Below are 14,078 nucleotides of genomic sequence, written 5' to 3'. Positions count from 1 at the left end.
TCTGGAAATGCTAGCAAGAGCAATAAGATAAGAAAAAATAAATTAAAGGTATAAAAATAGGTAAAGAATAGATAAAATGATAATATGATAATAATGTATGTGGAAAATCCTATGGAATCAACAAAGATGCTAACTGAAACAATGAATAGATTCAGTAATGTTGCAGACTACAAAATAAACCCTTAAACATCAAAAATACTTCTATATAATAATAATAAAACTCAAGAAGCAATAACAAAAGAAAATCTCATTACAAATAAGTATAAAATGCTTGAAATATCTGGGGATCAACCTTTGCAAGTACACAAAGACTTGTAAAGATTCAATTATAAGGTGAGACTTAATTAACTGGAACAATATTAATTTCTCATGGCTAGGCTATGTAAATATAATAAAAATGACAATACTGGCAAAGGCAATTTATACCTTTAATGTTATGCCAATCAAATAACCCAGAAAATATTTTATATTATTGATAAAAAATAACTGACATAATCATATATTTTTGTTACTTTTGTTATTCACATATTCAAACTACTAATATAGTAGTTTTCCTTACATTAAATTATCGTTGCATTCCTAATATAAATCCCACTTGGTCAGAATGTATATTCTTCATGATATATTATTGTAGTCTCCTGACTGGTATTTTATTTAGGATTTTTGCATTAATATTCATTAGTGAAATTGATCTATAATTTTCTTTCTCTGTTTTTGCTCTTTCTGGTTTAGGTTAAGCACCATATTTGTTTCATAAAAGGAATTTGTTAGGACTCCTTCTTTGCCCCTCTCCCACCCATTGAGAGTGCAAGCAATATGATTATATAATACATTATAAGTGCTTTCACATGTTTATTATTTCTATGATTTGTTCTTTGACCCACTCAATATTTAGGACTCATTGTTCAATTTTATTTGGATCAATGTCGATTTTTGGTGGTCCCTGAACAAATAACTTTCTATTGCATTATCATCTATAAAGGGTATGCTTACTGTTTCTGCCTTTTTACAAAATTTATTTGTAATATCCCTCTGTCCTAATATATGGTCAGATTTTGTAAAAGTTCTATGTGGTGCTGAGAAATACACATATATATGTATGTGTGTGTGTGTGTGTGTGTGTGTGTGTGTATTCTTTTGCAGTTCCTGTTAGAAGATGTCATAATTCTTTTAACTCGAGAATCTCCAGCAATTTGTTCAATTTTATGCTTTTCCTTTTGTTTGTCTTTCTGTTAGACCAAAACAAAAATAAGAGAGGGATATTGAAGTCTTATGCCAGTATGGTGTTACTATCTATGTAATTTTGAAATTAAATACAAAAAGACAACAAAAAAAATTTCCACGTACACAGCACAAAAAGAGGATTCAATATGAAACCATGAAAAACTATGTAATAAATATTACACATCATTTTCAAAGCTACCCCGCTTTTCTGGGCTTCCTTCTGAGTTTTCTTTTGTTCTCTGCTGTGCACTTTTAATTTTTTTCTCCCCCCTTCCCACTTTTTACTAGACGTTACCATTAAACACACACACACACACATAAAATCATACTATATGTTTATCTTCTTTCGCTGGAGGTAGATAGCATCTTCCTTCATAGGTCCTTTGTAGTTAATTTGAGTATTTATAATACTCAAAATAACTTAGTCATTCACAGCTGTTCTTGGAACAATATTGCTGTTTTTTTTCCCACATCTCCCTCCAACGTGTCATTTTGCACTTCTGTCATTTTAGCCAATCAGATAGATGTGAGATGATGTGGGACTCATATTCTTATAAATTTGAGAAAGTTGTCTATGTAGTTGAGATATGAGACCTAAGAAACTGTATATAGGGGTTTTTTTTTTGGTCAATTTTCTGCTTTCCTTCTAATCTTGGCTCTTTTGGTTTCATTTGTGGGATTACTTTATATCTTGCTACTTGGCCAAAGTTATTTATTATTTCCACTAGCTTTTAGTTGAATCTCTAGGATATTCCAAGTATATCATTATATCATCTGCAAAAAAAAAGATAGGTTTTATTACCTTACTGACCATTTGGATTCCTTCAATTTCTTTTTCTTCTCTTATTGTATTGCTAGCATTTCTATTGGACAGCTCGTTGGAGCTGTGGATAGAGCACTGGCCTTGAAGTTGGGAAGACCTCAGTTAATATCTGACCTTAGACACTTACTAGCTGTGTGACCTTGGACAAGTCACTTGATTAATCTCATTGTTAATTTTTAGAATTTCCAATTTGGTGTTTAATTGGGGATTTTCAATTTGTTCTTTTTCTAGTTTTTAAAATTGCATACCCAATTAATTGGTCTGCTCTTTCTCCATTTTATTGATATAAACATTTGCAAATATAAATTTTCCCTTGGTTACTGCTTTTGCTACATCCTGTAGGTTTTGATATGTTGTCATTGTGGTATGTTGTCATTGTCTTTAAAGAAATTATTGATTGTTTCTATGATTTTTTCTTTAACCCACTCAGATTGGGATGTTTAGTCTCCAATTAATTATTAATCTGTTTCCAAGGTCTCTTATTAAATATACTTTTTATTACATTATGATCCAAAAGAGATATATTTAGTATTTATACTTTTCTTCATTTAACTATAAAGTTTTTATGGTTAATTTTTGTAAAGGTACCATCTATCACTGACAAAAATGTATATTCCTTTCTATTCCTATTCAGTTCTCTCCAGATATCTTTCATATCCAGTTTATCTAGAATTCTATTCATCTCCTTGATTTCTTTCTTATTTGTTCTTTGTTTAGACTTATCTAATTCTGAGAGGGGAAGATTGAAGTCCCCTACTTCATATTTTGCTATTTATTTCCACTGGTAGTTCATTTAACTTTTCCTTTGAAAGTTTGGATGTTATAGCATTTGGTGCATTTAGTTTTAGTATTGATATTACTTCATTATCTATGGTACCTTTTATCATAATATAGTTTTCCTGTTTATGTCTTTTAATGAAATTCTGTTTTAGCTTTAATTCTGCCCAAGATCATGATTGCTACCTCTGCTTTAAAAAAAAAATCAGCTGAAGCATAATAAATTCTGTTCTGCTCTCAATCATGTAGAACAGTATGTTGTGGTTCCATGCTCTCGAGTTCTTCAGGGTCCTCTGTATCCTCAATATTGGATCATTTCCCTTTATTTTGAAGTATTTATTCATAGATGCCTGAATTAGTTTTCTTGACCTGGAGGCCAGATTTCCTTCTGCTGTTAATGTTTTACCTGTTCATTTATCTGATTATATTCAAGGTCTTTGTTTTTTCCCTCATATCTTTTGGTAATTTCAATCTATTGACTATCTCCTTTGATGGTGGTTTCCCTGGGCTGTATCTCAAAATGTGTTTGCCTCCTGAATGGGTCAGAATATGTAACAATGGAAGGAATACCCCAAGATGGGATTACAGGTCTACTGAAATTTTTAGATGTCTGAGAAACCATACATTTTAAAATTTGACATGATAATGTTATAATCATGTCTAAAAACACATAATCATGGTTACCAGCCTAGATTTCTGCCCCAGGTAACATTTGGAGGGACAGAACTGTCCCCAGCTGGATGCTGCGTTTTTTCTTTTTTCTCTCAGGTTTAATGGAGTGTCACACAACCCCTACACAGATAGTGTTCTATTCTACTCCTTCTATTTTTTAGTTCTTTGGCTCAGCGCTAGCAGTTTAGAGCACTGCCACATTGGTATTGTGGGATTGATTGATTCCTGTAGTTTGGGTCTCCAAGATTTTGGAAGGAAGCTCATGGATTGTAGTGTGCAAGCTTAGACACAGGTCCTGGCCCTTTCCCCCTGTTCTTCTACTCTGATTAATATAACAATTCCAGAGAACTAATGATGAAACATGCTATCTACCTTTTGAGAAAGACAAGAGATGGACTCAAGATAAGGAATAAGACACATTTTTGGCTACAGTCAATGTGAGAATTTATTTTGTTTCACTACCCCTATCTGTTAAAAAGTCTTTGTTTTTTGTTGGGGTAGGTTGGATGACAAGGGCAATAGGGTAGCAAAAAATATAAAAAAGTCATTAAGCATCTTTTTAAAAAATGCAAAGGAAGGCCATAAAGAAGCATAAGCAAGATAATTTTGAAAGCTACAGGTTGCATTTTTATGCTCAAAAGGAAATGCAAGCTGTACATAACTGAGATTTTGATTTCATTTACAATTCTTTTTCCCACTATGTATATGGAAATGCCATTTTATTTGGTGTTAAAATTAGGACTCAACAAAAATAGAAAAAAATCCCTTTCACTTCAAAATGTGTCAATCTAACTTTTTATCTCAGAATTAATGGGGAACTCAGCTTGAGTGTCTTCTCAGGAAGATATTGTTCTAGGCTCTTCTTATGGGATATCAGAGTGAAAAAGGAGCATTGGTAGCAGTGGGGAGAGTAGGAAAGATTTTTGGATCCATTTGTTGTGTCAAGTAGAGGAGAAGTTTCGTTTTAATCTACCTTAAGACATCACCTACTTCTATGACTATGGACAAGTCCATCTGTAAAATGGGGATATCTGTGATACTTTATGGTTTTTGTGAGGCACAAAGTCATGTATATAATGTGCTTTATTATTATGCAAATGTAGATCCTAGAAGAGGCTCCCCATCCCTGATCCTTCTTACCAGAGATATGCTGTATCTTCCACCCATCAGATTTTCTGGCACAGAGAAACTTTACTCATGTACCATTATACTATGTGCTATAAAACCAAGCCAGTCCTGCTTTATTAAATAAAGGAGTATATAAATATGAGAAAACACAGGTGCTGCTCATTATGTTTAATTTTAGTAAGTTTTACAGAGTCACCAAAACCATTTATAAAACAAAAAAATATAATTTGCTCTAAATTTGAATTAAGCTGCAATAATTGTAATGACTACCTTTAAACTCTCAGAAAGTATCTTTAAGATAACAAAAACAATTCTAAAAATGGACTTTAAAGTACTATCATAAAGTACAAAATAGCAGACTGGAACTTTCCTTTCTTTATCCCTAAAAGTCAGCAAAATGCAAAACATTCACATTTTTTTAAGAAAAACAAAAATAAAATTAGATAGTTATTCACATATCAAGGTTGGGAAGAGGTGAAAACTGCCCTTTCATTCTAACATTCTTTCTGCAGCTTTTTAAGGAGTAAACATGGCATCTTTCTTTTTACCTAAGTGCTTTGCTTTCTTTTTGTGCAGCTTCTAGTAACAATTGGCATTCGAGAAAAATGAACAGTTGTTTTGGCTTTTAAAGCATTTTTGAGGTATTTGAAAATAGATTGTAGGCTGGTAGAAGGTGCTAAGCTATGATTTTCTGTACCAGCAGAAACCTTTGGACAATCCATTTTCAAAACAGTGGCTACAGGTTTATCCAATGGCTTGTGGCTTGTTATCCATTCACGACAGTGGTGCTTTATCCATGCTAATAGCTGTGTGTCATTTCCCAACTGGTGCTCCACATGGTGTGCAGAATCAATAAGGGCTACAGCATATACTTTATTCATTACTTCCCACTTTTTCTGAACAAGTAGGTCCATGAAAACCAAACCTCCATAACCATGGACAATGAAAGCTACATTCCTGGCTGCACTTTCCAAAATGAAATGATTCCAGATGTAGGCAGTATGTTCTTCAGGTGTACTACTGTACTTTTTAGGAATGCGCTGGGCAACCTTTGGCAAAGAAAATGGCTTCCTAGTCTGAAACATTTCTGTGGGAGATGACTCAACAGTGTAGCCTAGAGAACTTTGACACTCTTTTTCTAGCTTTAAATCCATGAAATTATCATTGGGATTTAAAACAATGATACCATAATCTGATTGCAGTGCTAGTTGAATACAAGGTATCTGACTTCCATGTTGTAGGCCATGACGGACTATGGTCTGTTGACTCCACTGCCCAGCCCTAAAAACTCCATGGTCTTGAAGGAGGACAAGAAGGGAAGGATTAGTTAATGCATTCTCACTCATGAAAAAGAAGCTCCTTGGTTCCATAATAGCCTGGATTGGTATATATACTTTGTGTAATTTGCACACCTTCTCCAAGAGCTCATAAATGTAACATTCAAGCAAATGGCCAAGAGCCTGGTAGCGTTGGCTATTTCTCTCAAGGGTATTTTTGTAATAATTAAAGATGAAGGGCTGATGTGTTTCTGTGTGTCTCAATTCAGCTTTTTCGTTGAAGTCATACTTAAGTTCTTCCACATATGCTGATTGTTTCATGAATTTTTGGAAGCTCAACTCCTGTGTTATCAGGAACCACTAGAAACAAACAAAAATACTATATATCAGTGTTAAAAATGTGTTTTTAACCTGAATTTTTTTTCCCATGAAAAAAGTTATTTCTAAAATCAACTGAATAATTTAGGAAGTATATTAATATTATACTCAGACAAAATTACTTATCTCTCAAATCATTGTGGATTTTGGGGATACATAGTTTAGCTAAGGGTTAGGGAATGAGTGGTTAAAACACTTGATAGCAATTTGTTATGTAACATATCCATTAATGCAGATTTTTTTTTTACAGTTAAAAAACGATTCCTTTGGATTTGGTTATTGTAAGATTTGAATTATTACATATCTTCCTGTTTAACCTGGGCAAGTAATGGTTTATGCCAAGAGATAGTGAAAGTAAAGGTCAATTTTAAAAGCCCTCTATATGTGGGGGAGGAACTAAACATAAGCTCATAAAATATTAGATACTGACAACTTATTGCAATTTGTTTGCAAGGCTGAATTAGGGGATCATTACTATTGGCAGTAGGTATCTTAGTGCTATGAAAGATTTCCCATAGAATTTATGTTCCTTGAGAACAGAGACTATAATTGTTCTTTGCATCATTACTGCATAGCACAGTGTTAGGAATATATTAAGCATTTAATAAATACATGGTGAATTGAATTCATGCATTTTTGAGATGTACAAAATCTTCTGGAGAATATATTTTTATGTGGGGAGGATCCAGATGAATCAGTATCACCAACCTTGTAAATATCAAATCAATTCTTTCCCACTAGGGGTTCATCTGCTTACCATTCCCACTTCTTTCAAGCACATCAAGTTGTAGAAGTGAATTTAGAGAAAAAACAAACTCAACATGAGGTGAGACACAAATAGTTCTAGGAAGCTTAATTCTTAAAGGACTAAGTATAGTAGTAAGTGTTAAGTGTCTGAGGTCAAATTTGAACTCAGGTCCTCCTGACTCCAGGGCCGCTGCTCTATCCACTGTGCCACCTAGCTGCCCCTGCATAGTGTTTCTTAACAAAGAAGGAATTATCTTTGGTTTTTTTTTTTTTTTAATTTTTGTAGGGCAATGAGGGTTAAGTGACTTGTCCAGGGTCACACAGCTAGTTAAGTGTCAAGTGTCTGAGGCTGGGTTTGAACTCGGGTACTCCTGAATCCAAGGCCAATGATTTATCCATTGTGCCACCTAGCTGTCCCCAGGAATTATCTTTGAATGATAGTGAATGGTTTTTTTCTCCCATTATTACTCATGATGAAACCAGGGATGAATTTAAAGGAGTGATTTTATTTAGATATTAGAAAAAAACTTTCTATGTGTCTGTCACATATATAGCTAAGAAGATTTTAAAGATAAGGGTGAACAATTATAAGAGAAACAAAAAGACAGCAGCAATCTGGCATTGTATAAATCCAGGCTTTGCTCAATTAATCTAGAAGGGAATTCTATTGCATATGTTCATTTTTATTGTCAATCTGATTAAGAAGCTGAGAAATAGGGCAGCTACTTGGCGCAGTGGACTGTGTGACCCTGGGCAAGTCACTTAACTCTCATTGCCCCCCCCCACCAAAAGAAGTTGAAATATCCCCCAAAGCACATGTAAACTTACTTACATTCATGTTATGCTTCAAATAAATTCACTTCCATTCAGAAAAGACTTCCTGAAGATTTAATTTAGTACTACTCAAAGGAATCTGTTAATTGACAACATAAAGTGAATGATCAATCTCAGCTAGCCAATAAAGCTGTAAATGGTTAAAATAACATTCTTAGTCTTGCCTACATACAAAATTTAAAGAAACCTAAGAATTTTGATATCATTAGCATACAATAGAACAATTCTATTATATATATTTCTTAATTATATATTATAGAGTTACATATAATTCTTCTATAATAATGGTAAGGAGTTTAATCTATTTCCCCACCTCAAAAATGAGTTTATCAATTTCTAAAATGAGTTTATCAATTTCTATCTTCAAATTATTTATATGGGAAAAGTGCTATAAAATGTGAGATGTGGAATGTCTAAAAGATAGAACTTTATTTTCCCAACTACATTATTAATATAATTATTCACTTTTCCTTTTTTAATGGATTTGCTTTTCCCAGAGTATCTCAAAAACCCTTTGAGGTGAGGATTCTGTGTTTTATAAATAGGGAAATTGATCTTTTAAAATAACTGCTCAAGAGATTGATAAAAATTAAAATCAATAACTTTAACATCCTTCAGTTTTTCTTTTTAAATTTCACCAGTATAGGGAATATAAAATAATAGTGATCAATAGGTAAGCTATAAGGAGCATACTGACTCAAAAAAATTCAAAAATTTAAAAGTTGCAGTTTTTAGTAAAAGCCCAACAAGACCACTCACTGGAATTTATTCACAGTGCTTTAACTGGTTCCTCTGGCTCATATAAATCTTTAAGAAACATATAAGTTTGATTGAAATACATTTGATTAACTTCTCAAGCTCAAGTTCTTGCAAGTACATTTCTTATCCTTAATATGGTACTTTCAGAACTCAATCACTGCTACTTGTTCCCTTTCTTTAATTCCCATCTCTTTATTAGCAATTAATTTAGTTACTATGATACCCCTTTAGTGACTCCAGACATCAGGATCCTGTCATAGCATCTAATGAAACTCTTTTTTTTTTTTTTTGGTGGGGCAATGGGAGTTACGTGACTTGCCCAAGGTCACACAGCTAGTAAGTGTCAAGTGTCTGAGGCCAGATTTGAACTCAGGTACTCCTGAATCCACGGCCGGTGCTTTATCCACTGCTCCACCTAGCCGCCCTAATGAAACTCTTAAAAAGGAAATTTCCATTATGAAATATTTATATTTGGAAATCCCACTCACATTGTTACCTTTTTTTTTTTTTTTTGGTGGGGCAATGGGGGGTTAAGTGACTTGCCCAGGGTCACACAGCTAATGTCAAGTGTCTGATGCCAAACTTGAACTCAGATCCTTCTGAATCCAGGGCCAGTGCTTTATTCCACTGCACCATCTAGCTGCCTCCTCACATTGTTACCTCTTAGCACTTAATGCAAAAACATCACATTTTAAAATGATACAGATTCCAATTCCAATTTATTTTTTCTGAATTTCTTGGATTTTATTAAAATCATAAATAGCTATCTTGAAAACTGCATGCTCTATTTTCATAGTATTTCTCCTCAAGTAGCACTTTTTACATTTTCTGCATATTTTCTACTTAAAAAAGAAAGAATGTATGATTCAGTTCATTATGTCTAAAATACACGATTTAAGTTCATATAAATTAGAAGGGACCTGAGAGATTTTCTAGTACAATCCCCTCTTTTTCTATATTAGAAAACTGAGGGCCAGAGAAGTTAAGTGATTTTTTTCAAGATCACAAAGTAATAATAACAACAACAACAATGATGATGATGGTAACTAATAACAATAGCTGTCTTTTATATCATGCTTTAAAAGTTTTTAGGCCTTAATACCTTGTTTTTACATCAGTCATATCTAACATATACCTCTTCCCATCCATATCTGCCTTGCTTCCTTTGTAACAAATTAAAAACAATAGTTAAGTAAAAAAATAATGACACAATAATCTAACGATTTAAGAATTGTCAGGTATTTCATAACCTTGTGAGGCTGGGGGATGTTAACAGGTAATATACTCTTAGAGATAAAGGAAAATTGAGGCTTAGGAGAAATTGGCTTATTCATGGTCACATAGCTAACAAGCAGCAGAAATGAAAATCAAACTCAGGCCTTCTGTCTCCAAATTCCAGTGCTCTTTCCACTATACCATACTGCCTACAAATCAATTGTTTTTCAAAAAATGATGATGGCATCAAGGCCCAGAATAGGACTTCTTACTGAGTTTCATAACCATTAAAAAAGAGATGAGTTGAACAATTCATATGGATGAAGAATGCGTACTATTGCTGTTATGCCATGTATCTGGATGCTTAAGCCACTGAATCATTCCATCGACATAGTACCTATATTTTCCAGATACTCTAATGGGCAAAGGAACAACTTTAGGACTGAACAGGAGAAAGTGAATGGGCTTGATTGTATTTGGGAAATTGAACAATACTTTCATTGAGCCTCAGCTGAAAAAAATCTATCTATCTACCTACCTATGTATCTATCATTTCCATTTTTTAGACCCTAACTTTGTCCCAGTTATGCTATATTGTTGTGGCTCAAAGAAGATCACAATCTCTTAAGAAGAAAAATAATGGGTAATTCAAAGTACAATGGAGACTCATGGTAAGGTGTGAATAGTCTGAGACGTCCACAATGATCTGCATATATAAAAATGGTATAAAAAGTATCATTTTGGAGATGTATGTTTGCAAAAGGAAAATTGTTCACACATATAGGAAAAGGAGAATAAGTAATAACATGGGTTTCTACTCTTAGACACCTAGAAGAAGGCCTCTACTGTATTGGGTAGGGTTTTATTGAAGGATTTATAAGAGGACACGGACAAAATTTACACATTGAGAAGGCATAGATGGGTTGTGATCTGCACTAATGGGTGAGTATACTCCTTTCCATTCTATCTCCTCTAGGCTGGATATCCTGGAGGCAAAATGGTGTAGTAAATAATGTACTGGACTTGAAGTCAGGAAGAACAATGTTCAAATTCTACCTCAGAGAACTTGCTTTTGTAATCCTGGGAAAATCTATTAACCTTCCTTAACCTCAGTTTCCTCATCTGTTAAATGGGGATAATAATGCCTGTTGTATCACTTCACAGAATTACTGTGAGGTTACAATTATGCATTTAAAGCATTTTTCCAGAACCTGAAGTGCTATTACACAAATATCAGTTATCATAAAATGGGGACAATCACAGTACCACTTACCTTGCTGGGTTGTTGTGAGCATCAAATGATATATGTAAAATGCCTTGTAAACCTTAAAGTGTTATATTAATGTTAGTTATTATTATAATTTTTATAGTAACATTATTATTATTATTATTATTATTATTATTAGTAAAAAGTAGTGATTATAGGAAAAAAGCCCATGTAACCTGAATGACATGCTTAGGTGGCTGTGGAGTGCTGCCTTAAAGTACCATGGAGAGGGGAATGGAGGATGAGAGAACCTATACATTCCTGGTCACCAGGCAAGGTTTGTGAACTCAGAGGTTAGCAGGAATTGAAATACAAGCTAAAAAACCATTGCATGGTTCCTTGTCTGTCACTCCATTAAAGTTGGACAATTAATCATCAAGCACTTATTTCTTAAGCTATGTTTCAGGCTCTGTGCTAAGTACTGGGGATAAAATTATAAAGATGAAACAATCCCCACCTGGAACAAGTATCTCTAGCCAACACAAGGTGGGTCTTAGTGTGTTTCCACCAACTGCAGGGTAGGCTTCTAGAATTTTTGCATTGGAACAAGGTCTAAAAACTTTAGAAAATGTTTTATCGAAGTGGTTAAAGCAGAGACCTGTCTTCTTTGTATTCTCAGTGGTTAGCCCAGTGTCAGCCCTTCTTGATTACTGATTGAGAAACACTGTGCAAGACACTGGAGGAACAAGAACCATCAAGAAGTCTAAATTCCGTGTCTCCTGCCTTGTTCCTGCGGGAGCTTAGGGAAGGTTTGCTCAAGGGTAGATGTTATTTTTGCAAGTTTTTGGAGTCCTATTTATTGTCTTGGATATGTAAGTCAAGAAGGTTTAAATAGACAAAGCCATTGTTTGGGACCTGAAAACATCCCTTGAGAAGAACTTTGATATAGCTAAGGCCAACCCCAAGGAGGCTGCTTCACATTTCCAATAGTCTAACTGAGTAGGTGCAATGCACCTGGTCCTCCAGATGAGGAAACTCCAAAACCCATCTCAACCAGGTGAACTCTGGTCCTTCCTTTCCTGAAGCATAACGAATTTCAGAAGAAGACAAGCATAAATTAGGTGGGGAGTTGATTGTTCTAAACAAAATCTCCTTTCACAAGTTTGGCGGGCAGTCTACCGAAGAATATGGGAGGAAGAATATGGGAGGGACGTGTGAAGGGTGTATACTAATCTACACCGTCCACCTCCCGTAGGTTCGGGCAAAGCTGTCCCGGGAGTTGCTAGGAAATACCGAAGTTCCCCACACCCACCCAGCGACGGACTCCTCTACTCCCTTCCCCCGCCAAGCCTTTCACCCTGACTCCTGATATTCCTTTCTATTTTCTGAGAAACAATCACATTTACCAAATCCTTAGCAGAGAGCAACACTTCCAGCTCAAGAGCCAGAGAAAGAAACGAAAACGCCCACTCGGGCGGGCCTTCGAGGGGAATGTCTGGGGCTGGTGAGGGAGGACCTGGGTGGGCAGGGTGGGAAGTGTTCTATTTCCGGTCGGGGAGCCGCCTCGGGCTGCTGCGCAGCCGCGCGGGCCTGCTCTTCCCGTCCTTCCTCTCTCTCCCTCTCCCAGCCCCCCTCCCCCGGCCCCGGCCCAACTGGTCCTTCGGCGCTTTCCGTGGTGCTGCCGCCGCCGCCGCCGCCGCCGCCGCCGCTGGCCCAGGCACACGGAGGAGATGGAGAGGACGGCGAGGTCCACCCGAACCGGGGGTCGGCGACCCTTACCGGGGTGAGAAACATTCAAAGGGGGTGGGACTGTTGCTTCCACCGAGGAGAAGGGGAGTTCCTGAGGCAGCGGCCGCGGCAGCTCCCCTGGCTGGGGAGACGCGGGTGGGTGTGTGTGTGTGAGAGAGGCGGGGACGGCCCGGGACCGGCCCGCTCCGGGTCTCCTCAGAAGGGAAGCCCGGGCCGCCTGCGACCCCCGCGAGCTGTCACCCGGTGAGTTGGAGGCTCCGCTGCTCTGAGCCCGGGGAACCCCGCGCTTCCCTCGCTGGCCGCGAAGCGGGTTGGCGGGAGAGGCTGTCATCCAGCGGCTCTGTCATTCCATCCCCGGCTCGCGGCCGCCACGCCTCCCTCCGGGATCTCCCGCCAACCTGGGCTGGCTCGCAGACTCCTCTGCTGCAGTCCCAGGCCGGAGCGAGGTACTCCGGGTTTTACCTGCGTCCCGCCGCTTCCCCTTTTGTTTGCCTGGCTTGTGGCCGCCTGGGTTGGCCCCGGGGACGAAGTGGCACTTTGTTTTTCTGTCGAAACCAATAGAAATAAACTATTTAATGAAAAACTCTTCCCCAACCCCCGCAAAAAGCTTTCCCGGGGTCCCCCCTCCTGCCGCATCCCTTCGTTCCCTTCATCTGAAAGTATTTATGTGCTTTGGCTGTCTTGAAAACAAGGTAATGTTACTCTTCCAGTATCTCTTTTATGAGCAGTCGGGATGTTTATTTAATTTTGAAGTCTGTCAAGGAGTTTGAAATGGAGGTGTCTTTCGGTTTGTGTACTATCCCCTCCTACCCTCTTTTTTGAATTACATTTTATTTTTCAATCAGCCCAAACCAGTCTTCTGTCCTTCCTGCTGCATCCCCCACTCCATGAGGACGAAAGAAAAGTAAAACCCCTGTTATAAACATGTATAGTCAAGAAAAGCAAATTTCCCATTGGTCTTGAACAAAAGAAAATACACTCCTCAATTCTGTATCTTTGAATTTTTCACCTATCAGGAGACGGGTGGCACATTTCATTATTAGACCTCTGGAATCTTGGTTGTTTATTACACTGATCAGAGTTCCTAAGTCTTTCAAAGTTGTTTGTCTTTACCATATTGTCATTGCATAAATTATTCTTCTGCTTTTGTTCCCCCAGCATCAGTTCATAAAAGTCTTATAGGTTTCTTCATCATTTCTTACAGAACCAGAGTATTCTATCACATTTCTATATCATAACTTGTTTAGTCCTCCCCAATTGAGGGTACTCTTCAATTCTTTATCATCTC

General features: G+C 36.8%; 2 protein-coding genes across 5 annotated transcripts in view; one reads left to right on the top strand and one right to left on the bottom strand.

Moving 5' to 3' along the window:
* Window positions 1-4,777: 4,777 nt before the first annotated feature.
* On the bottom strand, window positions 4,778-12,545 carry LOC122746425 (putative protein FAM172B). 2 transcript variants are annotated; one of them, XM_043992008.1, is made up of 4 exons: window positions 12,448-12,545; window positions 11,108-11,159; window positions 7,859-7,939; window positions 4,778-6,261 (listed from the first exon to the last, which is right to left on the bottom strand). In XM_043992008.1, exons 3-4 carry the CDS (start codon window positions 7,862-7,864, stop codon window positions 5,173-5,175), a joined length of 1,095 nt encoding a protein of 364 aa, XP_043847943.1. In that variant the 5' UTR covers window positions 7,865-7,939; window positions 11,108-11,159; window positions 12,448-12,545; the 3' UTR covers window positions 4,778-5,172. The 2 variants fall into 2 exon arrangements, with proteins under 2 accessions (XP_043847943.1, XP_043847942.1); XM_043992007.1 differs by lacking the exon at window positions 12,448-12,545 and adding an exon at window positions 11,559-11,598.
* A 137-nt stretch (window positions 12,546-12,682) lies between these two features.
* Window positions 12,683-14,078, top strand: part of SENP7 (SUMO specific peptidase 7) — a 183,821-nt gene continuing 182,425 nt past the window's right edge. For all 3 annotated transcript variants that reach the window (XM_043992005.1, XM_043992004.1, XM_043992006.1), the window contains exon 1: window positions 12,683-12,823. The gene's annotated coding sequence lies outside the window, so the exon portion shown is untranslated. The remainder of the gene's footprint in view (window positions 12,824-14,078) is intronic.

The sequence above is a fragment of the Dromiciops gliroides genome, chromosome 3, assembly GCF_019393635.1.
Source record: "Dromiciops gliroides isolate mDroGli1 chromosome 3, mDroGli1.pri, whole genome shotgun sequence".
Taxonomy (NCBI): Eukaryota; Metazoa; Chordata; class Mammalia; order Microbiotheria; family Microbiotheriidae; genus Dromiciops; species Dromiciops gliroides.
Note: the sequence above shows the minus strand (reverse complement) of the source record. Positions and strands in the feature narration are given on the sequence as shown.